This window comes from Corvus moneduloides, chromosome 11 (assembly GCF_009650955.1).
Source record: "Corvus moneduloides isolate bCorMon1 chromosome 11, bCorMon1.pri, whole genome shotgun sequence".
NCBI classification, from domain to species: Eukaryota; Metazoa; Chordata; class Aves; order Passeriformes; family Corvidae; genus Corvus; species Corvus moneduloides.
Window position 1 is genome coordinate 12,228,658 of NC_045486.1, and position 27,697 is coordinate 12,256,354.

Genomic DNA, 27,697 nt, shown 5'->3' on the forward strand with positions numbered 1-27,697 from the left:
TGACTAGCAGGAATTATGGTCTCAATTTTGAGGAGTACCTGACCTTTTCTTTTCTCATTTCTATTCCTGAGGCTGACTGCATAATCGGCTCTACAAACCCAGCATTATTGCACCGGGACTAAATCCTACAGCCAGAAGCTGCCACTACCCTGCCATGGTTAGAGTGGTGCTTTATTTTGGTAGCTGCACTGGAAGCATTGGCTGCCCCCTGCTTTTCTTGCTGCTTTGCAATTGACAAAGCATCATTTATCACGCTCTGCATTCCAATTTTTCTTTGCATGTTTTCCAGCTCATCATAACATAATTATGTTTCTGTTTCCTTCAGCCAGGGGCCGATACTTTCTTTTACTAAGACAACAGCTGCACTGCACAACCTTGATGAATCCCCATAAGGGTAAAATGAGTCTGTGGTGCTTGTTTCTGCCTTGGCAACCCGAATGTTCAAGCTCTTTTTTATGACAAATGCTGCTCTAAAATGCACCCAACCCCGATGCTCTCATAGCATTTTTCCAAATTAGGTTTTGTGTCATAAATTAGACTTGAAATATTAAACATTCTGTGTGGCTTGTAATTTTAAAGGCTCCCTTTGTAACATAACTGTTTATGGTGTTTATAGGTTATAGACTCTGGGATGGAGTTCAGAAGGCTGTAGTTACTGATGTGAAATTTGTATTTTAAATGAAAGTGACTCTATGTGTGACAATAAGCACAATCTAAAGGTCCGGTCTATGTCCCTAAAAAGCATCTTAAGGCAGCTTTCATGGTACTGGTGAATCATTTCCTTGATCAAGGCCTCAGTTGCTCCAGCCACACTGCAACATAAATATAATTACAGAAGCCCCATCTCTGAAGGGCATTAACTGCTAGTGATGGAAAAAGACATACAGTATCTTTATTATAAGTTGTAGAGATATTTTATTTAACTCTAACATAGTACTTTGAACCTGAGATTTTAAAGTACTTCAGAAAGGAAGAATGATTTTTGTATTTTACATGGGAGAAATCAGGGCAGAGAAAAGTAGGGCTCAATCCTGGAGGCAAGCTGAGGGCAGAATCCATTATTAATGCTCCTGATTTTGTTTACCCAATTATACCATTACTAACTCCCATCTCATCTCAAAATCTGTCCGTCAGAGCACTGTGTATAGTGGAAGCAGCAACTTTTTCAGTCATTGAAGATTGCCTAGGTTTGTAAATGTATGGGACATTGTGGCCTGGACAAAACCACAGCCTGGACAATTGCATTCTTCAAGGCAACATTTTTTCTACTCATCAGGGCAGCATTTTCCCTACAATTTTGCTTTCTGTACTATTTTCCTGGTGTTATTACTTCTGACACCATCATTTGAAGATTGCTTGTATTTATATTTAAAAATTACAATATATCTGTACACAGAGACAGGAGTTTAACTGATAAGATCAGTCCTATCAGCCATATTCATGTGCTCCATGATCTAAGGATACTTTGGGATACTTAACAGTGTTTTAGTTTTGTGATGTTTGAGTTCTGTCCACCACACTGGACACAATGCAGTTGCCTGGAAAGCTATTAGATGTTAGGTGTTGATGGGAGCTCTCCCTGCCCAGCCAGGGCCAGCTTCTCTCCATGGATGGTGAGTATGGTTCTGCTGTTGATAAAAAGTGGGCTGCTTGTTTTGGAATGACAATGAACACATGACTCATGAGAGGAGCTTGCCTTGTGCTCCTTCTTCCTTATAATCCCGAGGCAAATTCTGGCATATTTCACTCATATATTTTAGCTTTTTTTTCATCTATCATCAGTTTCTGTACTCAGTCCACTCATGTTCAATATAAGATGTGCATTTTCCTTCTGATTCATGTACAGTAATTACTTCCTAACATCTGCCTAACAGATTTCATAAGAAAAGTAACTCTTCAAACATTAAGAAAAAAAAATTAATGTATGAAATCTTTGAAATCTCTATTACTGGGGTTTGTTATCCACAGCTGACTGGATACATTTCCCAACCAGGAAGCTGGTTCAGCAAAACAGCTGCATTAGTTATTTAACTGAAGGCCTGATCCTGCTCTTGCTCACACTGATGCAAAGTGGGAGTAGTACCAGAGAAAATAAAGAATATCCCTAGTGAGAAATACACGTTGCAGAAAAAATAAGCATTGTGCTATGGAACAACAAAAGAACTGTAGCAGATACTCTGCCATCCTGGTTTAGGTGTTAGGCAGGACCTTAATGTCTTGCAGAAACCTTATCCCAAATACACTGCTCGCTCCTGGGAGGGCTCTTTTACTGTGTTAGCACCAGGTGACCAACAGAACTAAGGCCCAGTTGTGCTCAGTGTTGTGCCCTAATACCACGAAACCACACGTGACCTATTCTGTACTAAGCACCACACTCATTACTGTTTGCATGTGGTTCATAACTGTTCCCTCTCGGTTATTAATCTTTACAGTTCCAATTACTTTATACCTTCTAGTGCAGAAAAACACACTCACTGATTTTCCTCCTAGGCTGAATGAATGCATGTGGTAACTGACCCAGGGGTGCACGGAAAGGAGAAGTCAAATGAGAAGCATTGAGGTGAAAAAGGGGACAAAGCATCCCAAAGTATCTCCTACACAAGATGGCAGCGCTTCTTGGACAATCTCAGGACCACAAGGGATTGTTACCAGAGCCTTTAGAGATGGATGTCTTCAATCCCCAAGGCCATCAACACCCTTCATTTGATCTCATTGTAAATTAGTAGCATGAACTGTTAATAATGTTAAAAGTTACCGTATCTGAGAGTTCATCCCTCAACCCTCATCCTGTCTCCTCCAACACAAGTTATCCATTGTATCTTGGCTACAGTCGCTGACTCTCATGTAGCAAAGGTTTCTGTGGTTTTGTTTGTGCTGTGGAGTCAGGGGCACCTGCAGCTGCTGTGGACTCATAATGTCAGTTCATATTCCTGTTGCAGACCTGTTGGAGGGGATTCCTGCACTCTTGCAGATGGGATCCTTCCAAGCCACAGTACTATGCTCTGACACCAGCATGTGTTGGTTGTTTACCGTTGTTGACTTTTTCTGGTGCATTACTGAACCTCCTCTGGAGTTGCAGTAAGTTTTTAAGTGGCAACTAAGGTTTGGAGATGCTACACTTTCAGACATAAGAGGAAGGACAGCTCCTGGACGGAGATATCCACATGAAGTTCCATCATTCCTAGATCTTGGGAGGTTTTGAGGAAGAAGACAGCAGATGGGGGGCTGCAACATTCAGCACCTGAGCTGGAGAGTCTCTCTTTCCCTCCTGTGCTATGAAATGTGTATGAGATGCACCGACCAACACATGTGGCCTCAGTCCCATCCCGAGACCTCTGCCCAGCACCCCAGCACCTGCAGGGATGGGATTACAGCAGCAGCTATGCTTTGGTTTTAAACAAGGGTAAATCCCTAGCCTTAGTTTTATGGGGCTCAGTCTGAAATGAGACAGAATTGAGACCAATCCATCGCTGTCTGTCGGAGTCCAAAGCCTCCCTCTGCAGCCAGCCAGACACATTCCCCAGACTGCACCCGGCAGTGCAGCTCTCTGCTGTGGCTCATCTGCCTCCTCCTCTGCTCCCAGTTTCAAATCTCTTCAGCAATATGTTCTGTAACAATTAAGGATTTCTGGGGCAACTCCATTAAGATCAGAAAGATATCCTTCTGCTTTGAAATATGTGAGCATGAATGATTCATTCAGCACAGCACCCCTTGGCCATTCATATCTATCTGATGATCAAATATATTTTTAATTATCAATTTATCTGAGGGGATTTTTTCCACTAGACAATACCCAACTGTATTGTAAGAGCCTTTTGGATTGAGGCAGAGAATTTGGCAGCAAGATAGGGAACATTTGGGCTTTCAACACTTAGGAACATATGGAAAGAGGTTTGGAAGATTGCCACATGGGATGTAGCTTGGAAGATGCTACATTTCTTCATCCTTTTTTTTTTCTGAACAGAAGTAGAAGAAATGTTACTTTTTTTGAAGGATCCCAATTCCTGTTTATATGCTGCTCTAGGATAAACCACTATGGTGAGCCGCAAGGTTTGAGCAAAATCAGCTGCATGTTTATGGGCAAGTGTAAGTGGGCAAGTAAAATGGTGGTGATATTGCAGATCTTTCCATGTTTTTACCTCCTAATTCATGAGAACCCTCAGAGGTGAACTCACAAAGCTGCAGCCTGGTGACTCAGATCACAGGGTGAAGGAGGATATCTGGTGCCCAGCCTGTCAGGATGTGCCCCATTTCCTGAGGGCTGTGAGGGTAAGGCCCTGCTGGTGGTCCTTCCTCCATGCTCCTGCTGAGACCATCTGTCCCCAGTTACCTTGACACCCAGGGTTGGACAGACAGTTCAGGCTGTCTGTGTGTCTCTGGTACAGAGCTTCATCATGTGGCTTGGAGCTTCAGTGCTACTTTACAAATCCCAGTCACCTTTGGGACAGCATGGGAATGGGAGAGAGGAAACTCCTCCAGCTCAGCACTCAGGACTGGACATGTACAAACCAACATCATCTTCATACCACTTTAGGGACAAATGCCTCATACCCATGATGGGAGCAGTCTGTGTCTCTCAGAGTTACTGCCTCTGTTTATCAGAAGATCAATGCTCTTTTAAAATTATATTGTCAAAAAAAAATTTTGGTGGCTCCATTGTGTCCCAGGCTGGGGGGGGGGGGGGGCTGCAGCAAATGCTGAATTTATTGGAATACACAAACATGTATTTGCACAATTGGCAAGCAGGCCCTGCAGCTTAGTAAATGCTAATTAATCTCTCAGACTGGTAGGAAATCATCATTATGCCAAGTCAGCAATGAGAGACAAAGACCAAAGAGAGTGGCAGGGGCTTGTACTGAGTGACAGAGTCAGAGCAGACAGAACTGCAGTCTTCTTTGGTGTTCTGAACAATAAAGCACCCAAGTTTGGTGAGACTGCATCTGAAGAGCAGAACGGAGGCACTTGGGACTTTCCCCTCAATCCCTGTCTCCAATAGCTCAGTTCAGGGCAGGCTGCAGCTCTCCTCCCACCTGACTGCTCAGATTTCCTTTCCTTGAGAAGTCAGAGCGATGGGGAGGAGGTACCTGCCAGCTCTGCCTGCAGCAGGGAGCTGGAAACCAGCCTGACCATGCATTCACTTCTGAGAACTGGGAATCACTCTCAGACCCTGTGTTTTGGTTATAGTCTAAGTGTTTCTGGTCCACAAATTCATTGTGGCTTTTAATCTTGCATTTGCCTGTGAGAGTGTGTTTCAACACTTGCAGCCAAGTAATGACTAGACAGGGCATGTTCCTATTATTTCTTTGTTAATGGGATGCCAGGGGCCACTAAGGTATCCCTAGGTAAGGTGAAGGCTAAGAAGATGACATCCAGGAACAGGAATAGAGCATGGAGGGGTTGGTGACAAGAGCAGAGGAAAGAGAATCTCCTCCAAAGGTACTCAAAGACCTGTAGCAATAGCTTTTGCGAACTGACCACATAAGTCAGAGGAGCAAAAAGGACAGGCAAATCCCTAAATCATGTCGATGGGATTTGTTTTAGGATGAAACCTCTGCCTTTCTGAATAAAACCTGGAAAAGACTGTGTGAGTTTCAAGTATTTTTTTAGCCTTATATCCAGAGGCTGCACATTTCTGAGCCAGCTAAAATTTCATTCAGAGTGTTTTAATATTTTGCTTCTTCTCACAGAGCACACACTGAGGAACATTAATTATTCCTATCTTCTGTGGCCATAATAGCCCCAAGTTCTGCTGTTCTGAGGATGCACTTCCCTGACTGAGTTTCAGATTTGGTGTCCATTTAGAAATCTTTTGACTCTAACACAGTTACATCCATAATTTTCTTAGAGAGATTAAGGAGCATTAAAACTAATGTACACACCAACCTTTCCAAAAACCCCATCCAGTTACATGCTTCTTTGCATATCCATTCCCATCTCTACTGATCTAAAAGGAGAAAAAGGGCTCTCCTATCAGCCTGTTCCTGCTGTCTGATTAACTGGCAGCTATCACAGCTCTTCTTTTGCTCTGTTACAGTTTCATTTCCAGAGGAGAAAGCCCTGATGGATGTTGAGCCTCTGGATTGTGGCACCACTGCAAATTAAATGAGGTTTCTGTTTATACCAAAGGGCTGGCAGTACTTCCTTAATCAGGCTGTCCTTTGGAAATCAGCAGATATTTTGCCTAAAAGCACCCAGCAGTGCAGTGTAACTCAGTAATAATTGTTTATTGGGGCTCAGGAGGAAAACTGCAGAAGAAAAACTGTAGGTGCAGTTAGAAGCACTGGTGAGTGGTTGACTTTGGGGGTTTCTTTTGCCTTTTGTTTTAAGATTGCCTAACTTGATGGAGGCTGTTTCATTTAAAAGACAGAAAGACCTACAAATTAAGCAACATCTAGCTCCTAATGTGTGAAACTGCAATTTGCATACATCATGCCAGCTGCTGAGTTGGTCCTTATTACCTCTGCTGGAGTGTTAATTTAACCACAACTTTCTCATTTATTTAAATGGAAAAGCAGCGGGTGGCTGGCATGCCACATTATCTATCAGGCAACCTGGGAATCAGTTGACAGAGCCAGAAAGAGATTTCAATTCAGAGGGGCTGCAGGGTGCTGCCTCCCAGACCTGTGGTCACAGGCGAGCTGGAGATTGCCCTTGGTCTACTCTAAAGGTCAACACTAACCCCAAGAAAAAGAAACCCAAATCAGTAGTGTATCTGGACTGGCATAAGAGAATAGATAATACAATTAAACTTGAAATCTCTGTATTTCTGGGTTTTTTTTCTCCCCATGTATCCGAACAGGCACTGTTTATACAGACGATAACTGAAATATCCCTACTGGTTCTGACAACAAATGGAAGAAGCACCCTTTGTAGAGCAACCATTGTAATGTGGTCCACACCCACTCTGAGGGCTGAAGGCACTTGGGCTCTCTGCCCAGCCAGGAGATGCCAAAGCTGTCCATGCAGGATGTGCTGGGAGCAGGGAGCAGCTGTGGCATGAGCGGTGCCGGTGCCATCGGCCGGTGCGTTGGCTGAGCCTGGAGGCACCTCCACACACGGCTGGTACCACGTGGGTGAATGAACACGCCAGAACTACTCACGTGGGAAATAAAGCAAACCTGAGGTACCAGCTGGCAAACCAGAGGCTGCCTCACTCTCCAGGAAAAGAGGTTGAGGAGCCCTGAGAAACTGCTGAGATGGGAGATGGGAAGAGCAATGGCCATGCTGGGGAGGCACCCATGGGCATGGAGTGACCAAGCATGAGGGTCTCCTCTCATGAGCCATGATGATGTGCCATCATTTAATGGTATTTTTCAGCAGAGAATGAGGTTCTGCTCTGAACCATGGCAAGAGCGACACAGGAGATGGGTTCAGCTCAGAACCTCAGTTGCAATGTTTCAGTGGCAGAAAAGAAAAACCCTGTCCTGATGCCAGCCAGAGTTTAACAGAGCTGATGTGTGTCTCCTCTGAAGTTCAGCTAGAACTGACTGTGGCTCATGGTCCTGCTCATGGCAAACCACAGCAAAGCTTCACCCACGGACACTTTGTGTGCACCCACCCACCAGAACAGGTGTCCTGCTTTTGGGTGAAGTGAGACTGTTGTGTAGCTGTTCTCAAAGTCTGGACAGTGATGAACACACACCTGGAAACTGGTCAGAGTTTCTCCTTTAAAAAGTGCTATTTTGCCATTAAGTGAATCACTATCAGTTGAGATTTAGAAAGGAATGTCTTTGCTCCTGCAGCACCAGAATGTACTGTATGACTGGTGTCATGCAGACACTGTTCTAAAACATTAAATTCAACACATATTTCCTAAACACTGATATATTTGCATCAAATGTGCCTTTTCTGTCTCTGATGCCTACTCCTTTTCATTGTTTTAAAATACACTGTGCTAAAAGATCAGCTAAAAACTCAACATTTGTTATCACAGATACTCTTCCCTTTGGCATTAACTTAACAAAGTTCAGGAAAAACTTGTCTTCGCCCACATCTCAGCCATTCATTTTTATAATAAAAATCACCATGACAACAGATAATGATATCAGAAAGAAAGGATTATGACTTAATTACATGAAGAAGGTGAAAACAGGCTTGGCTTGCAGCATTAAAAGCTTTTAATTCCAGCAAAAATATGGGGGGCACACACTCCATTTGTGACATCATGAAGTGCCTGGGGGTTGCCCCACTGCATGACAGGGTGTCCCAGTTAATTCAATGAAGCACAAGAGAAATACTCGGAATTTCATGAGCAATAAAGAGAAATTTGCTTTAAAAGTGTTAGTGTTAGTGGTTTTGTGAAACAGGCTCATTATAGAAATTATCAGAAGAAATGCACCCATAAAGGAAACATGATTATTGTTATGATAGAGGACTGGTTTCATCTAAATAAAATTAACTACATAAATGCTCCATTGTTAAGCAGCACCATACTATAAATTGTTCCAAGTTAGAGGAGAACAGGGCAATTTAGGGGATATATCCATTTTGGTCACAGCTGTGGCATTTCACCAGTGCACCGTTCTATCTTGGCTTCTGTGAAAGTTGTGGTATCAGATTGGGTATTTTTATTTCTAAGATAAATCTGAACTTTTAATAAGAACAGTCTGGGAGTTTAGACAATATATTTCTTTATAATCTGATCTATCGAATTCTCTGACATGAATAAACTTTAATCACTGGGATTTTTTTTCTTAGTTTTGTTCACAAATGCTATGAAATATGCTTTTTAAATGATGAACTTTAATTTTCCCTCTAAACCCAACAAACTGCTATTAGCAGTTGAACGTTTCTGCACACTTCCTCTATGGCTTTTAGAAAAACTGTGTAATAAAATCATCAGACTAAAAATGTAGGTAAGGAAATACATTTAATTTTCAATTTTCTCAGAAGCTATTACGATCAATCAACCAATTAGTATGGTGAATAAATAAATTAATGCCATTTTAAAAAGAACAGTCTGAAAACCCCTTAATGTCTTTCTCAACCAAAAGTATTGGCTCAACATTAATCTATTTTATAACCCTAAATACTGCTTAATCTTTTTTCCATCTTTGCTTAAACATATGGAAATAAAAATAGTGTATTATGGTCCTCTCTGTTCCTCTTTAATTTTCAGAGTACAAGATGTACATCAGTGGAGCCCCACTATTCTGGTCCAATTTAGTGGATCTGTTTCTGATCTACACCAGCACAAACAAGAAGATAGCTGTAAAATATACAGATAACACTTCAATTTGGTCAGCAATCCTTTTTTTGTGTACAGCTTCAGCTCTTGGTGGTCTAACAAAAGGGCAGGAGGATTAGTTTGGGAAAATTTCTATCAGCTTTGGAGACAGTGGCCTTGGTTTTGGGAATGACTTGGATAGGGTCAGGAAGCAACAGCATCTGCTGTGATTGGGTACCCAGGCCTCAGACGCAGGTGGGTGTTCTGATGCTGGAACTGCTCCAGCCACCCAGGAACAGCTGCCACCCAGAGATGTGCCCTCTTCTGTGCAAGGTCTGTGGGGGACATGATTCCTGAAGTGGTCACCAACACCAGCTGTGGCTGCACCACCCCAGAGGAGAGCCTGCTGCTCCCTGGCACAGTGCATGGCCTGCAGCAGGGCAGGCAGCACACGGACAGGGGGAAGGAGAATGGCACCAGCGCCAGTCGGCTGCGTCCTAATGTGCCCCTGTGCCTGACATTAGAGCAGCTCCTCATCCCAGCCAGGAGCCCAGTGCAGGCTATTTATAGCCCTGGCACCTCACTGCTCACCAGGAGCTCTGTGCTGCTGTGTCAGAGCTCTGCTTCCCTCTCCCATGCACTCTCACAGGCCCTTGCTGCTCCCAGCGTCGGAAAGGTACATTTAAATCCCATCCGCACTCGGAACAGGAAAGGGAAGGGTGTTTGGTGTTGGGACAGATGGGCAATGTGGAATCACCAGGGCCAAGCTTGCTTTGGGTTGCTGGGTGCGTGGGAAACTTGTGGGCAGGGATACCTGAATGTTTTTCTTGGGGAACCCTTAAAGGTGCTGCAGAGGAGCATAAACACAGGGCCAGCTGCAAGGCAGCAGCAGGGGGAGGAGGCTTTAGGACCCACTGCTGGTGCCAAAACTGAGCTATCTCTGTTCCTTACAGCGCCTGCTGTCCAGTTCACAAAGGAAGTGTAAGGGATTCATTACAAAGTTAGCACAGGAACCATTGATCAACATCTAACTTGGGGTCTGTTGGCAGCTAAATGGGGTTTGTCAGCAGTGTGGAAACAGGATCAGCCCGTGGATGCAGAAATTTCAGTGCCTGACGTCTGTGCATGGCGGGGTGATCTGAATACTCCACAAACCTGCAAACATCTGGACTTGCTTCCAGATAGGAAGCTCGGAGAAACTCTTGCTTCTTCCATCTGGGTATCTGTATGTGCCTGGGACTGATGCCTGCCATCAAAGGGATGAATATTTTCAATATGAGGGTTCAGTGGAGATAGCAGATTTAGGAGGTATTCAATGTGTGTGTCAGTGCAGGGGCCATTTTGGAGGTGGTGTTGTGTTGCTGCCATGGGTTGCTCTGAATTTTCCTTTCTGTGAATGTGGACATACCCAGATATTTGCTTGGTAGTGATTGAAATTGGAACTGGAGAAATTCAATGATAAGTTTGGATTCAAACAGTAACTACTGGAATGCTGACATCAAGTTAGAAGGGTTTACAATTTGTGCTTTATTCTAATTTCACTGCTGAGTGATGGGGTTATTAAAGTTTTTGCATACTAGCATTTGCTCGCCAGAGGGGTGCACACTCCAGAATTATGTAAATATTAACAATTAGAGTTCACACTCTTTTCTGTTGTAAAAATGCAAAGATAGCCTAGTTTGCACAGTTATTAAATAATGTTTCTTTTAATTGTGATACAGTCCTGTTTACACTGTATGATAGAACTGTTCCAGAAAGTGAGCCTTTCCTATACTCACCAGTATATTTAGAGAAATGCAAAAAGAGAAACCCTTAAGGCCCTTGTCAGGCTGCTTAAAGAGCTACTGAAATGCATTTTAGAAATACATTTTCCTTCTGCTGGCATTTGTCATTGTAAAAATCTTGTGCATCCTCCTTCTGTGAATGAGCACCTTGCCATTTCAGTTGGTTTTTATATGTAAGAAAAATTATCTGCATATGTGAACTGTAAAAGAAATGGGCTCGGTATGTATATCTTTAGCTTCTATTCTCATACAATTAATGCACCTAATTGGCTCAGACTGGGATTTGTTCATAGGCATTTGTTTGTTAACAGAGCTGCATCAATTTTCTACTTAAATTGTGGGATTCTTTTGACTGACTTCACTGAGCTTTGAGCCAGAGCAAGATTAAGTCAGGTGAAGGCATATTCGAAACGATGGCCCATAGGGTCTTTCATTTCCAGCTGCTTTGATTTTTTTCATGAATCTATAACAGTTTAAAGAAAAAAAATATGCCTGGTATTTGCTGAGATAGGATCAATATTAATCCAATCCCACATCTAGGCCTCTGTCTTGGCAGTAAACGGAGCTCAAACTGTCAAATCTTTCCAGAATCATAAACTACCCAGAGGCTTTGAAAACTGATCAAAGCATCTTCAGGTCTCCAATGGTCAATCATGCTCCCAAACACAGTTTTTGAAGCTTTGCAGACTGCTTAAAAAATCTCCCTGGTAGGTACAAAGTTTCTTCCAGCCCAGAGAACATTGCTGAGTCCCATTTTATTTATATTTTAAATTAAGAGCAATGAAATGAGAAGGAAAATGAGGCTTCTGCAGAAAGGCCAGGCTGTGTCTGTTGCAGTCTGAGTGGAGATGACTGCAGGCTGTGCTGGAGTGGGATGCTTGGAGCAGCAGTTATGCAGGGATGCACACAGGGGAACACAATTCTGCCACAGCTGCCTACATCTACAGGAGCAGCTTGTAGGTCAGCAGCCTGTCTTCCTGCACTGAGAGCCTCCTTTTGCACCACCTGCAGACTGTAACCAGCTAAGAAAGCTCCCACGAGCCTGCCTAGCAGCACATCCAGCAGGAACTGGCCTGTGGTGCTTGGATATAGTGAGACCTCAGAGTGCCTTGACTCGGGCTCCTTGGTATCAGATGGCATGTGAAAATAAACAAGGTGCCACAGGGATGGAGGGAAAAGAACAGTTAAAATCTCTTTCAGAAGGATTGTCAGACTTTATCTTATGTGGGCCAATGATGTCATTTGATTTGTAGTGTTTGTAGTTTCAAAACCTCAAAATTCCTCCTTCCCTGCCAGGAGTAAATCAGTTCAGATCACCTGAACTGTACCTGCTATGGGGCTGATGCTGGGAGGTTGAGAGGGCTGAGCAAGGAGGGTTCTTTCTATAACTTTAATAGAAGGTAACCCCATCATCTGGCAAATCTTTTAGAACTCCCTAAGCTATTTAAGTCTGAAGTTTTACCTTTAAAAGATGCAGACCCTTCGGTTCCTACATTGCACTGTGAGCTAAAGCGGGAGCTGGGCTTTTAACTTAATTAGATGCTTTTGAAAGCCTGAAAATCCTAATTCTCTAAGTAACTGGCAACTGACTATGGAAAACATCCAGAAAGGTACCTTGGCTGCTGGTAGATACAGTGATACTTGAAACACATCCAAGCACTAAATGTATAATTGTTACAGAGAACCATCTTTTAGTGACACTTACCTGTATGCCCATATGAACATAAATTTCCTAAAAAGAATTGGTTGTTCTCCCACTTAATGTTCTGCCACAAGCCTGTATATTTTATCTGGACAGAATGGATGAAATTAATCCAAGAAATTATATCTGAGTTAAAGCAAGAAAGTAAGTGTTCCCTGAAACTGTGAGTGACCTTTTCAGCATAGATCTCCAGCCACGGACTAGAGATGCTTCCCAGCCTGACCACCAATAACTATTCTTTGAATCTGTTTTTTCAGCCAGTTGGGCACCTTACTGATGTTGATTGAGTCTGTGGATTTTATGACAATTTGTCTGCAATAATATCACGTAGGACCATATCAGTAGGCTTAAGACAAAGTATCTAATTTATCCCCTATTATCCCTGACAAAATGAAGAAAATTAGATTGGATTGACACATTTTGTTCTTGATAAATAGGTGCTATAACTGCTTTTATCACCTTGTTACCCTCTAAATCCTTATAATTCAATCACATAATAATTTCTTCTGGCATCTTTCCAGGTGTCAGAATTAAGAGAATGATTCCCATTATCCTATAGATATAGGAACATCTATAATTCATTGGAAGCTTCCTTTATATATCTTATTATACCTTTTCCTTGTATCAAGATTAGCATTATTATTTGCCCTTTTCGAGCACTGTGAGATCTTTTGCACGGTTTAAAATCTTGATATTAAATGCCAGCACAGCCTTCATAATTAAACCCTGAGATTATAACATTATTATCATCTGGGTGCTGATTTCTGCCTCACTGTGGCTGTCAGCCAAATGTCATAATGCATACAATTAACAGATTTGCTTTTCAGCTTACTGGTAACAAAGAAAGCACAAATAATTCATAGGCAGAGGCACTGGTTCTTTGATGTGATTGAACTCTGATCCTTTCAGCACCTGAAGGGAGGCAGGCTGAAGGCAGGGCAGCCTCATTAAGGCAAAGAAAAAGAAAAAAAAAGCAGAGGAGGAAGAGGAGGATGCAGGAGGTGCCCCCCACACTGGGTGCTGTGACCTCTGCTGGGCCAGGTCCTGCAGCTCCCACCCTCCCACCACGGCATGGAAAGAGCAGATTCCCTGGGAAAAGACAAGAAAAATCTATGTCCCAGACAAAAAATACAGACAAAATAATGTCTCTAATTACAAGGTAGCTTTTTTTCCCCTCAGAGGTTGGGGGAAATTCCTGGTGAGCTACTTCCATCTGCTTTACAGTCCCTTTGCACTGGGGCAGTTCAAAGAGCCTGCAGTGTAACTGAGAATCGAGGACAGCATTTATTTATAGTTTGATAGGCTCATAAAAGCTGGAGAGCTGAGCTCACAGCAGTGTGCTTATTTATGTTTTAAACTGCTCATGCAGCACACTACTGCCTTGCAAAGCGTATGCTGGAGCTCCTGCATACCATTATATATGGCTCTTCATAAGGTTCATGGCACAAAGGCAAAAAAGAAAACGTTAAATTAGACTAACTAAATGGTTTATATAAAAATTAAAGTAGTAGCCAGAACTGTAGGAAAATTAATAGCCCAGCTCTGAAATAAAGTAACATCCAACGAAGGTTTGCACCTGGATCCATTTTTCAGAATAGAAGAAAAAAACATCCCAAAATTCTGAATAAGGCATTAACTCTGATTTTAGCTCCTGCTGACATTACAAAGGATTTGAACCTTGCACTGAAAGTTTTATAATGACAACCCAGCCTATGACACAATCTCAGAGCCATGTCTCGCTGCAAATTATATTTGTATCACACTTATCCTCTCTTTTAATATCAATGTACCATCTTTTTCTCTCTGTAACCCAGAGGGAAAGCAAAGCAGCACCATTTCATTATTACCCTTTAACAATCTTTCCAGTAATATAAAGGAGAATATTAATATCCTTCCAATGACCTCTCCTAAACACTGCTAAAAGCCACGAGGGAAGTGACAAGTTTGCATCTAAAGCACAGGGATGAATTTCTGAAGTTAATGAAAGGATTTCACCCCTGGGTTTTAATCCTGTTTTCTTTTTAACCTTTTAGCTTCAGTTTCCTTAGCTACAGAATGCAGAAAGTAGACTCACATACAAGTCAACAGCACGATTTTGTTGAGTACAGTTCAGTCAGGAGCTGGCTGTGCTGTCAAAGCACAGAGATAAAGAAGGTGTGTTCTGACAAGGAAAAGTGAATATTGTCCTCTTGGAAGTCTGAGGTGACCACACTCTTCCACAGCTCTGCCCGGGGAAGCAGCGATGCTCTGCAGAGCTTAATGAGGTGGGTGAAGACAGGTTGGAGAAGTGCAGTGATCCTGCCTGGAAGGTGCAGACTCTTGGCACAGGATGAGGTGGTGGTTGGGCATGGAGCAGCTCCAGCAGAACGGGGCCACTCCATCTCCTGCTCCCAGGCTGTGGGCAGTCCTGCTGCTGCTCCTGGGGACGATGCCCAGAGCAGACCCAGCAGCTTTGAGGGTGGCAGAGGAGAACACCTGCCCGGGGTGCAGATGGGCACTGCCCGTCCTTGCCTGGACAGTGGGTGTGGGACTTGTCCATCAGACCCTTAATGCCTCAAGTAGCACATAAATGGCATGAGCTGTGTTTTGCCTCAACATTGCTCTTGCTGAGGCCTGGCTGATGGAAGAGAGGAGATGGCTGTGAGAGTGTTGTGCCACACATGCTAATCACTGGTATGAACACCTCAAAATTCATAAATCTGATGAACAGTGTAATCACAAGGTGTTGCTCTTAAGAAAGTGAAATTAAGAGTGAAAGAAAGCTTAAAGGTGACCAGCAAAGGAAGTGAAATCATAACTCAGTTCTACACACAGCTTCTTCCTGAGCTGTACAAAAGTGCGGGGAAAATGATGGTGGTTAATTATCTCACTTGTTCTTTACATTAAAAATGCACATTTTGACCATTATAGAAAAGCTGGGGGGTGCATGAAATTCTGGCATCACAAAAGAGAAAGGAGAGAAGTTGATAATTTTGGAGGAAAAGTCATGATTAGTGAGATTGTGAAACAGGATTGGGGCTTGTTGGTACTTACTAACACTTTCATACAGCTGGAGATGAACAATCTGGTTCAAGACACTACAGCTCATCTTCTTTAAGATGTCTGTGCTTATGGTCTTTGAGATGGCAAGCATAATCTCTGAGATATAGGGAGGTTCCTTTATCAAAATGCAGTGAAGATCAAATAGGTGATAAAATAGCACAAGGGAAAAACAATAAACTGTCCATCTAATAGTCACGTAGGATTAAAAAAGAACATTTCCTATCTCATGAAAGGCTTCTACTGACTGTAAAGACTGCTTCAGAGGCAGTTGATACAGGATTAAGGCCTATGTTTTCTCAAATGCAGTATTTAATTTCAAAAGAGACAGCAAAAAAAAAAAATCTAGATTTTGAAATACCATCTCTGTATTTTTTTATACTAAACTTACTGTTTTGATTGAATTTTAAAAGTACCATAAGAAGAGCTCAGAGCTTGGCCCGCATCCAGACGTTAATGTTTAGTCTTCCAAATCCATTTTTAAAATCTGGTAATAACCCAGTTTCATTTCTTAGATTTGTTGCTTCTGGTTCCATATTTGGAGTATGTAAAGAATTGATCAAATCAAGGAAATGCCAATCTTCAAGCATGCTTGGCTTTTAATTTAGCACTCAAAGTGAGGAATCTACCTAACTTGCAGAATGATGACTAGTTCCAAAAAGAACTGAACAGCTAAAAGAGTAGGTTTGAGTTTGGTGATATAGCTGTAGATTTCCTTTCCACCTGGGAAGTAACTATAATATTTTTAAAGATATAGCTATCCAAATCTGTAGAAAAATCTGGACTGTTTGTAAAAATACCTTTAGAGGAATTTCAAAGTATTTCATATACTCATTTTTTATGTTGATACATGTTTCTTTATTGAAACTAAGACTTCTCTTTGTGCTGCCAGGATTTGAGAAAACCAATTCAATCTGTGATACAAGTCCTTGATCCTGCAAATATTTAAGCTGGTGAGGAATGTTACTCATTTTAACTGTCTCATTAAGCACTTTGTAGCATGTTTACAATGTGTTTCAAACATGGCTCTACCACAGCTTTAGGACTTATTCGTGTACTGGTGATTCATGAGTCCTTAATGCATTTCTAAAGCAGAACTGTCTCATTACCATATTACAGCCAAAAACTGTGATAAGGACTGGTATCCCTCAAGTGATGGTAAATGTCATTCTCCCACTGAAATTCTACACCTGTATCTCATATTCTGCAGCTTCCTGATCTGAAAGACAGAGATTCACTAAAGGATCTGCCTAAAAAAAAAAACAACCCCAAACCAAAAACCAAACAGAAATGAGACCCTGAAGCCCCCCTTTCCCCCCATAAATAAACCTGGAGGGAGTATGTTAATAATTACACTTTAATTTAAAATCTCCTTTGAGCTTATAGTGAGTGGAACCAAAACTGTGAATCTGCAGCACATAAACACCCTGCTGAGAAGAGGGAAGACAGCTTGAAGGCTGGCCTCTATTACTGATCCTTTACTTATTCCAAAGGAAACCAGTAGCAACTCTGTAGAAACCAGTGACCTATGCTTTGGAGTGAGAGAGTAAAGAATCTGACCAGTTGGACCAAATTGCTTCCTGCCACTTCACTACCAGTCTTTGGGGGTAAAAGCTGTCTCTGCCCACAACATTGTGTTGACTCTCTCAGCTCAATTTTTACAGGCTCTGAATCAGGATCAGGGAAAAGAGAGAGAAGGCAGTGGAAAAAGTCTGCTTTGAAGGGAAGCCTGTAATTTTCTTCATATAATCATAAAACTTGGGGATAGGTATTGAATGCTGAAGGTCATTTGAAGTGTTGATTTTTCTTATATTTTGTCTTGGAGGCCTTGAACCTGAGACCTCATCATATTTTTACACAATTTTTATGCATTACTGATTTATATCATATCCCACAGATGATTAACTTTAGATACTTACAGCAATATTCATTTGCCAAATAGTTTGTTCTTATTGGACAATATTATGCTTCTATCTCTAGAAACATTCCCAATGAAGACCTTGAGTTCTGAGGATATTTAAAGAGAGGAAGTTTGGAGATCAACCATGGATCACAAGGCTGAGGAGAAGAGAAAGCAGCGCCATAGCCTGACTTTATTGGAGCAAGTAAAGAGAATGAAAGAATCAGCAGAGATAATCGATGTGGTGCTGGTTGCAGAAGGTGAGAAATTCCCCTGCCATAAGGTGGTGCTGGCTGCCTTCAGTGCCTATTTCAAAGCCATGTTCACGTGTGGCTTGACGGAGTGCACGCAGAGGGAAGTGGTGCTGCACGACATCTCCGCCGAGAGCGTGTCCGTGCTCCTGCACTACATGTACAGCGCCGAGCTGCGCCTCAGTAGCCACAACGTGCAGACCGTCGCCCTGGCTGCCTACTTCATGCAGATGGAAGAGGTTTGCAATATGTGCCAGAAGTACATGATGGACCACATGGATGCTTCCAACTGTGTGGGCATCTACTACTTTGCAAACCACATCGGGGCAGAAGATTTATGTGACCAAGCGGGGAAATACTTGTACCAGCATTTTGCTGAGGTGAGCCTGCAGGAGGAAATACTAGAGGTCGAATTCCAGCAGCTGATGACTCTCATCAAATCAGATGATCTGAATATTTCCAGGGAAGAGAGCATTCTGGACCTCGTCATTAGATGGGTCAAGCACAGCAGAAAGTCACGTTCAGAACACCTTGTTGAGCTCCTCAAGCAAGTGAGACTGGTACTTGTCAGCCCCTCTTTTCTTGTGGAAGCCCGGAAAAGGAACACAATGATTCTGTGCAATTCAGAATGCAATGATATGTTCGAGGAAGCACTGAAAACCATCCAGCTATCCGGCCACCCTTCCCTCAGCCTGCGATATGGCATGGAGACTACGGATCTCCTGCTCTGCATCGGCAACAACTCCCTTGGCATCAGGTCCAGGCATGGCAGCTATGCAGATGCCAGCTTTTGTTACGCTCCCGTGACACGGAAGACTTACTTCATTTCCTCCCCGAAGTATGGAGAGGGATTAGGGTGTGTTTGCACCGGTGTTGTCACTGAGAAAAATGATATCATTGTGGCAGGCGAGGCAAGTGCCCTCAAAATGTCTAGACAAAGGACCAGGAACATTGAAATTTATAGGTGTGTACCCTTTGTCAGAAATCCCCTAATTATTTAAAAAATTTAAATCTATATAGTGTCCCTGGGGACAAAAAAAAAGAAAAAAGACTGTTACACAAAGCGTTCTTTACTTAAACTTTTTTTCTTGGAGATTTTGACTACTTTAATCAATTTTGTCACAACTTATTTTCATAGCACTGAGCTATATACATACAACCAAATCTTGATGCCTCTTCTCCTGAAAGAATGAGGGTTTACTTTTGTGGTATCTGTGTGTAAACGAGCTCCATTAGATCAATGCAAGTGGGTTTTATATTGTCCTTACTCAAATCTCAGCATTTTCCTTCGATACTTCTTTTCTAGGTCATTAGCAGGGGGAAATGAGCCAAGTGAACGACCCAATGAGCCCAGTAACACAGGGAAAACATGCTTCTCTGTTGATGTTGATGATAGTGCTTCATAGATTAAAGATAAGACAGCTCTAAAACCTCACTCTGTTTTTACTCATGTTTTTTTCAGATGCACACATTTTAAAGAAAACCAGACATTTCCTGGATTAAAGATAGAATTTTTAAATGGTGACAGCATTTTCAAATGCAAATGCTTAAATTTGATCAAATCAATCCATATTGAGGCAGGTGAAGTGGCCTTATTTTCAGCAGTGTTGAGCTCTCACTGCTCCCACTAATTTCAGCAGAAACTGTGATTGAGCAGCACATGCAGAAATAAGTGACTTCTTACCTTAATTAGGGTCAAATATTTTTGAAAGGATGTCTAGGATCCCTCATACTAAAACTACTTGATCTTGCAAATATTGGGCTCAATTTTATAACTTCTCTGTGAAGGAGAGAGCTCCTCTTTAATTGTACCGAGTTAAACACTGACGATTAAAGTGGGTAACATTTCCAAAAAGGCTGATGGGACCTGGGTGAACGAGGGCATTTACAACTCTGGATTTTCCTACAGATACCACCAGCGAGGAAACCACTTTTGGCACAGTCTGTGCACCACCCAGCTCCGTGAGCTCTACGCACTGGGCACTGCCCACAACGACCTCTACATAATAGGAGGGCAAATGAAAGTGAAAAATCAGTATCTGGTCACAAACTGTGTGGAGAAGTACTCCGTGGAGCAAGGCACCTGGAGGAGCACGGCGCCTCTGCCAGTGCCATTGGCCTGCCACATGGTGGTGACAGTGAAGGACAAGCTGTACGTGCTGGGTGGATGGACACCACAGGTTGAGAATTGTGCCATTTACTTTGTTTGCTTTGTGCACTAACAAGCAGTGTTGTGTAATTTTACAGTGGTTCTTGCATGGGAAAATTGCATCAGTGATAAGAGAAGAATAAATCGCTCACATTCCTCTGATTAAACCTATTTTGTAGGAAAATTAAACAGGCTGGAGAGGAGTAATATCCATCTATGCCATCCTCACCGTAAACACCAACTTCAGGGAGGGCAGTTTTTATGCACAGAGATGTGGACAGTGGGCAAGCGTTTAAAATACATCTCCTTTGTCGTTATAGGTTCCAGCCTTTCTATTTCTTATTTACCATCCTCTTAATTTTATTAGATATAGTAACTAATGTTATTTAATAATACAGGGACCCTTAACTGTGCCCTGTTTTCAAAAAGCGTGTACACAGGTACACTTCAGGGACAGGGACTTCAGATTTACATATGACATTTAAAGTTCACCTCGATTTCTTGGGAAGCTTCCCTGGTTAACTAAAGTTAATTTATTTGATTTTCATTACATTACATTTTAAATGAAAAGTCAAAGCATTCTCTGGGAAAGAGAGTCCTTTAACCAATCCATTTATTTGTTTCTGTTGCATTGCTTGGCCATGTAAAGTTTTTACAGGGATTTTCAGCAGGGCCACAGATACACGTTCAGTAGTAGAGAGATTATACAGAACTATGCTACAAGGAAGTTGGATCTCAGGGGCACTGATTGCTCCCTCCAGTTGCTCCCAGTGTCAAATATCTTTCTTTAAGAATCTAGCCCACTTTTATGTACTGCTTGGTGAATTTTAAATTTGAGTGTTCAGGAAAAAGCCCCACGTTCACTTGACAATGAAGTGGAGCATCTGTAATCCTCGTTGCAATATGTTCAAACTGTCATAACAACTCAATGGTTTCTGAGCTCTTGAAATAAATTACTGTTCAAAGTATTTAAAAGTGAGATGCATTCAGCTAACAAGACTTCCACCTCTTTGGATATTTTGAGTGAGGGAGTCCCCAAGGACACAGCAGAAAGATCAGAGAATATTTCTGATGCAGAAACAACTGTGCAAGGGTATCTCATATTTAAAGAACTAAAGTACAAAAACACTTAATGTAGAAACAATCTGTCAGTAAAAAAACTCAAACAGAAAGGTATATCATATAACAAAGATAGATGTTCAAGTCAGACAATCAGCTTTGTTAGGCTTTTTTCCAGAACATATTGTGAGAGGGAAAAGTGACTTTGAAGCCCAAGTCAGGAATATTGAGTCAAGAATCATTTTTAAAAAAACACCTTAAGTGGATACCTGCCTACCAGCACTATCAGTAACAATGCATGGGAGTCTGATTTTATATATAAATAGGTTTGAGATGAGCAGATTAACAGCAGTTGATCAAAACCCACAGTTTTGTAAGATTATGCCGTACCTGAGCAGACCAGAATAAATTAGCTAAAGTTCTCCAAAAAGTGCTTTAAGACTAGCACTGCAGAGTGTTGAATTCTTCTGGTACCATCTATCTTCCCCCTGTCAGATGCAGTGATTGTGTATGTGGGGCTACAACAGCTGCACTGGGAAAGCAAATGAGCTGGCCAAGGCAGGGGCTGTCCCTGTGCTGGAGCAGCACTGAATGTTCTGTCAATCCTGAACAAACACTAACGACAGCATTGACAGAGTGCCCTAAATGCACGTGTCCATTACAGGACAGGGATAAATACATGTTCCCTTCCCACTCAGGCTTTGTAATTGAAACAAGACAAGACAAAGTCAAGCCAGGACATAAAATGACAGCTTAAGAGGGCAAGGACTCGCTCACAGCAGCGCTGCTCTGCTCAGCTTTGGTCTGGTCTCTGAGGCCGAAGTAACCCAGCCTTGTAACTGGGACCTGTTAAAATGGAAGAAAGTGTTTGGTGAGGCTGAGAGGAAGATTTCAGACCCCTGAGACACAGAGAAGGGCTGCAGGAAGTTATGTTTTCTGTACACAGAGAGCACAGGGTACACTCCGAGGAGAACGTTACCACAAAAATGAGGTTGGCTGTGAATTTACAGCACGTCAAGTGGTGTCTTCTCCTAAGTACATGTTTAGTCTGTGCTGAAAATACACAGCTTTCAAATACCCCTCTTTCAGTGAATAAATTAGTGTTTCACACTTACCACAGAGAAAGAACAAGCCCCAGGCACTTACAGGGAATAACCAAGGGGCTATATATTTACTCTGTAGTTTGCCTCCTACTATCTTGTTCATGACATTAGTGTTGGAAAGGTCTTTTGGGAAAGAAAAATAACAAGAAAAACAAGGACACATATAACACCATCACAAGCAAGCAAAGTACTTCTCTCCTTCTCACTCTCTCTATGTGAAAACTTTCATCCCAAAATATTTCAGGATCCTCCCCCCACATCCCACTGCTAACATTCAAGGATGTCATACCCAGAAAACAGCCTCTGAGTTCCCTGCATTGTATAAGACAGGCAGAGAAGGGGAAAGAAGATTAGAGAGAACAAGAGGAGTAGGAGTGAGTATAAAAACAGTGTTATGGCAGCAAAGATATAGTGAGGGGGTTAGGAACTTAGTATGAAAACTATTGAAATTACAGCTGTTGAACATTACTGTGCTTCGGCTGACTAAATAAACATGCATATGTTTATTAGGATAATAGACATAGATAGATACATAGATATAGAGATATAGACATACAGAGATAGAGAGAAATATACGTAGGCCTGAGAAAGGCCAGCAAAGTACCTGACTGAGACTCACAGTACAGCCTGAGTAATAGTGGAAAGAGATTTCAACATTTAGCAGGGAAAAGAAGATGAAGTGGTTTTCCCTCATTATTATTAAGACTGTACAGCAGCCTTGTGGTAGGGATATGTTCTTCCAGAGCTGGGAACCTTAACCCTAACCCTGAATGTACTGTTAGTACCCAAATCCTTGGCTTTATTGCTGCAGGATATAGATACCCACTTATTCCCTTGCCTTCTCCAGTGGACTCCCAGCCACCAGCCATGGGTGCTGTTAAACCCTGGGGAGTGCAATCCCCTGCAGCTGTAATTGATGTGTTTATGCTATTTATCTGCCGAGCTGTCTGCTGTGATTAATTGCCTGCAGGCATGTGCAGAGGGCTCCAAATGTTGTATTATTACATGGCTGTCATATTTCATACAGATGGATCTGCCTGACGAGGAGCCGGATCGATTAAGTAACAGAACGTTTCGGTACGACCCGGGCCAAGACAAATGGACGGAAAGAGCTCCAATGAAGTTCTCCAAGTACCGCTTCAGCACAGCCGTAGTCAACGGGGAGATTTATGTCTTGGGTAAGAGGAAAAAGATTCTTAACAGATAGCACCATGACTTTTTCTTCTTTCCAGCAATTTGCCTTTGTGAAGTGAAATATCTCACCCTTTGTGATGTACTGTAGGACAAAGTACCTCGTACTAAATGGAGAGTGTTTTTCAAAAGTTATTTGTTCCCCACATTATTTCTTCCTTCTGTAAATTATGTAGATTAAATTATGTGATGTTTAGTGTTCTGGATTTGTGCAACAAAGGTACTTCACTTTTTAAGATACTTTTCTTTGGGGTATCAGTGTGTGTCACAAATAATGAATTTTTAAAGGTGAGTAGAGAAGCCTTGTAAGCACCATTTCACAGGTGAGCAGTGAAATGCTAAGGAACATATGCAGCACAGTGAAGGAAAGGATAAGGATAAAGAAAATTTGGATTTCCCAAAACCAACATCATGAGTGTTTCCTGATAAAACTCAGTGAATTATTCTCTTCCACCTACCTCAACACAGTGCATTTTTAAAAAAATATAAATATTTCCTTTTGTCAATTTTCAGTTGAATCCTTTCGGTTTTTATTTCAAAACAATACTTTGACCAAAAGTTTTATAATTTGTGCAAATGAGTTCAACAACCTCCTACCTACCCCAAAATCTTTTGCCCCGAAATCTTATTGTACATAGATATATGACTGGAAAGTTCTTGGAGAAGTGGGAAAAAAGTTCATCCAGTCAATCAATCTACAGGTGGGCTGTGAGTGATTCATGCCCTTCCATGCTCCCGTGGTCTCACGGGCAGCTTTAGGCAGGAAGAAAGCAGCAATCACATCAGTACCTCAGGACATTTCAATCCCTTCTGCTTCAAACTACCCCTGCTTACAAGCTTATCAAAGTGAACACAAAAATACAGTCTTATCAACTTAATACACCTCCTGTATCAGGGTGTTCTGGCTTTGTCTGGGTTGTTAAACACCAGGGATAAAGCAGAGTTTGCTCCTGCAACATAATACAGAGAGTGCTTTGCACGGGATGGATGCAGGAAAGGTGTCTTTGAAGCAGAAGAGGAAAGTGGCTTTAATGCTGCATTTGTCTTCTTTTAGAGCAATTTCTTTATCTTATGTGGGTTGAGAGAGGCTCATAGGCAGAACCAGGAGGAAGGGTGAAAGAAGCCCATATGGAAAAGAGTTTTGCAAACAGAAAGCCGTGTCATTATTGTCAAAGGTTAGTGATAGAGAATGTCAGTGTGCTGTTAAATAATGAGAGTGTTGGCTGCCCAGGTTCAAAGGTGCTTTGAAAATGTGGAGACTTCATGCTTTGTAAAAGGTTAAATATATATAATTATTTATACTGACACTGATGCTCTAATGGGGCAGCAGAAGCAGCTGGAATAGCTGGGAAGAGAACAGCAGCACTCATGCGTTTCAGTAAGAAGTGCTCTGAGATCAAGACCTCGAAGGCTGTGATGACACAGGGAGTCAGGGAGCAAAAAAAAGGAGCCGCCTTGGGATGCATGTGATAAAACAAATTTGACAGTCCTCTTCACAGCAAGCCTGACACTGGCACAAGGAAAATGAGTGGCTAATGGGGAAAACTGCATCCATTTTTTTCCCTCAAAATCTCACAAAGCAAGAAGCATATCTGAGTGATTACAGTAATGAAGTGTACCGATTGAACACAAAACACAGCCTTAAATCTGGAAAGTGCCTGTTTAAGTGGCATTGAGGAAAGTTCATGGTCTCACGGACCTTCAGAAGCATTTTGCTAATGTTAAAAAATAGAAAGCCTTGGTTTTGTATGTGTAGCAGCCAGTGCTGCTAGTATTCAGGGAGCTGAACACTAACTTGAATTCTTTCTTACCTGCTGGCCAATACCAATAATTCTGTGTGTGTGTGAGAGAAAATCTTTGCTACAGTCTGATCTGCACATGGGTGGTAACAGGGTTTTCCTCTGTCTCCACTACTTTGCTGGTTCACACACCTTCCCATGGCAGTCTTTATTTGAGCCCATTCCTAAGGGAACCAATGCACTTAATGCTGAGATTAACAGTTTGCTGCACTGGACCCTTCACTCCTGCTACTAAGTCTAACTAAACATTCATAAAGGCAGTGTTTGTTCCCAGTTTTGACAGTGTAAATCTGGGGTAATTTCACTGTAATGGACAAACTTGCTTGCAATTTCTACAAGGGTAACAAAGCTCACACGCTGCTCCAAGGACCAGATTTCTTAGGAAGATTGGGCTGGTTTTACCATTATATTTCTGAGCCTGCCTCTTCTGATGCTCTTCCCACTCAAGGTGTAACTGCAGCAAGTGCAGACACAGATGAGTTACTATCAGGTAGCAGGAATAGTAGTTGCAGAGAAGACATTTTGACCTAGGTCTGGGCTGCTTTCACAAACTCCTCATTGCCAGTTTTCACAAACCTTGTAAGAACTTTAACATCCATAAATCTGCAAAATTTAGTTGAAACTGGCCAACAGGCACAACAGCTATGTAAGGTAGAGAAAATAATGTAAATGCAGGTAGAGAACACACATATAGTGAGAAGAATTGCACAAGTCTTGTTTTCTTAGGAAGTCAAATAATATTACAACTAATTTTTTAATTGAAAGACAGGCCTGACACTGAGCCAAAAATGATTTGTCAACAAATTCTGCCTTTGAATATGCTGGTTTAAATCCACCTGTAAGAGTAGGGGTGGAAATAGAGATTTATCTGTTAAAATTAAGAATACAACATGGTTGTTAAATGTTAACCATCACAGTCTGAAAACTGTGTGGAGAGATTAAAGAATTTTCCAAGACCTCTCAAAGTGGTGAAGCAATTTCCAAATGAACTCTGGTTGGAAACAGTGATACAGACATGATACTGGCACCTTACTCTGCAGATACCACATGTGGCCTCATCTCCAGCTGTAAACTCACACTTGCCAGCTGTAATGAATCCTCACACAGAAAAGCTGCATTCCATGGTTTATCCGTGGTGACAGGTTCTTGTTACCTTGTGAGTTCTCAGGCTGCTGGGCTGTGAGGTGGGTCTGGTTCCCCCTTGGACACAGCTGAGATGGTAACCCCGGCCGGGGGAACGGGCAATTCATGGCATTGAAAGGGAGGCAGTGAAAGTGCTCCTAATCTGGCTGATGTGGTACTTGATCATGCAGATGACATTCAGGAGAGAATGGGAATGGAAAGAACGGAGGTTGATAGTGACAGAGCAAAGAATAGCAACTGTCATGAGGGTAGTAAAACCATTGCAGGCTCCCCAAAGGTGTGGATCCCTCAGACAGCACCCTGCTTCATAAGGCGTGTTGGGCACTCTGGGAGTCTAGAAAGATGCTGTCAAGGGTGATTTGTGCAAAAAGACACGTTCTGAAGAGGATCATAGCTCGTAGGTTGTTCTCATGTAGTGGTCTCAGAGGTAGCTCAGGCATAATGACTAAGCTTTTATGCTACAGATGAGAGAGAGACTTCTGTTGAGTCTCTACCCTTGCTATTGATACCCTCCCCGCTCCTAAAGGTGAAGTGTGTGTGCATCTAACATCTAATGGGCTCCTGTGCAGCCCCAGTCAGGGGGCACTCAGTGAAGGGGCCATTCAGAAGCATGGAATAGCACTGCTTGGGTTCCCACAGGTATCCCCCACTTCTCCTATCATTCTTGTTTCTTTTGGAGTGCATCATCTCCACAGGCATCCTGCAGTCTGCACTCGGCTAAGGAGATCCACTGGGGGCTGCTGCAGGTAGAGGAAGGAAAGGAAGGGAGGCAAGGTGGAAACAGGTAAATGCAAGATATCTTCTGTATGCCTGGAGGACCACACCCTGCTTCCCAGGAGCAAAAACATGAAATAAAGAGATAGTTCTAGCTGGGCACATAAAGTAGTGATGCAGACAGATGAGATTTCTTTCAAGCAAGTCTTGAAAACAAAGTCTTTAAATGAAGTAAGGTTGTCAGTTCTTTCCAGCTGGATCTCTGTCTTCCTGTACAACTTACACAGGTGTCAGCACATCGAGGGACTCTAGAGCATAAATGAAAAATCACTGCAGAGAAAAGTGATCCTCTCTAATGTCTGTGATGTATAAATGCAATTTCTATCATAAATACGAAGCAGAAAGAATCGATGGAATACTAGCTTTGAATAAGGTGCAGAAGCAGACTCTTTGATAGACAAGTCTAATTTTTGTTCTCATCCATGTAGGTGTAAATCTCTAGTAAGTAGCCTGCTGATGGCAGTTGTGTTGTGTCAGGCTCATTTTATTCTCACCCAGATCAGAACCTGATGCTTAGCCTTTGAAGTGTTAATTTCTGAAAAGCCCTATTGGCACAGCACAGAGTACATAGTCACTGTCCAAAAACCTTCCCAGCCTAATTGCCAGCTCCAGTATGTAAAACCCTAATGACTTAAAC

The 27,697-nt window shown here is 42.2% G+C and overlaps 2 protein-coding genes across 4 annotated transcripts in view; one reads left to right on the forward strand and one right to left on the reverse strand.

Moving 5' to 3' along the window:
- The window catches only part of MGLL (monoglyceride lipase), a 100,915-nt gene that overhangs the window by 66,129 nt on the left and 7,089 nt on the right, over positions 1 to 27,697 (reverse strand). The gene's annotated exons all lie outside the window — the stretch shown is intronic.
- Positions 17,599 to 27,697, forward strand: part of KBTBD12 (kelch repeat and BTB domain containing 12) — a 33,141-nt gene continuing 23,042 nt past the window's right edge. Inside the window, exons 1-3 of the mRNA XM_032120955.1 lie at positions 17,599 to 18,806; positions 19,752 to 20,022; positions 23,181 to 23,331. Coding sequence (XP_031976846.1) covers positions 17,737 to 18,806; positions 19,752 to 20,022; positions 23,181 to 23,331 — 1,492 coding nt within the window. The 5' untranslated portion in view covers positions 17,599 to 17,736. The remainder of the gene's footprint in view (positions 18,807 to 19,751; positions 20,023 to 23,180; positions 23,332 to 27,697) is intronic.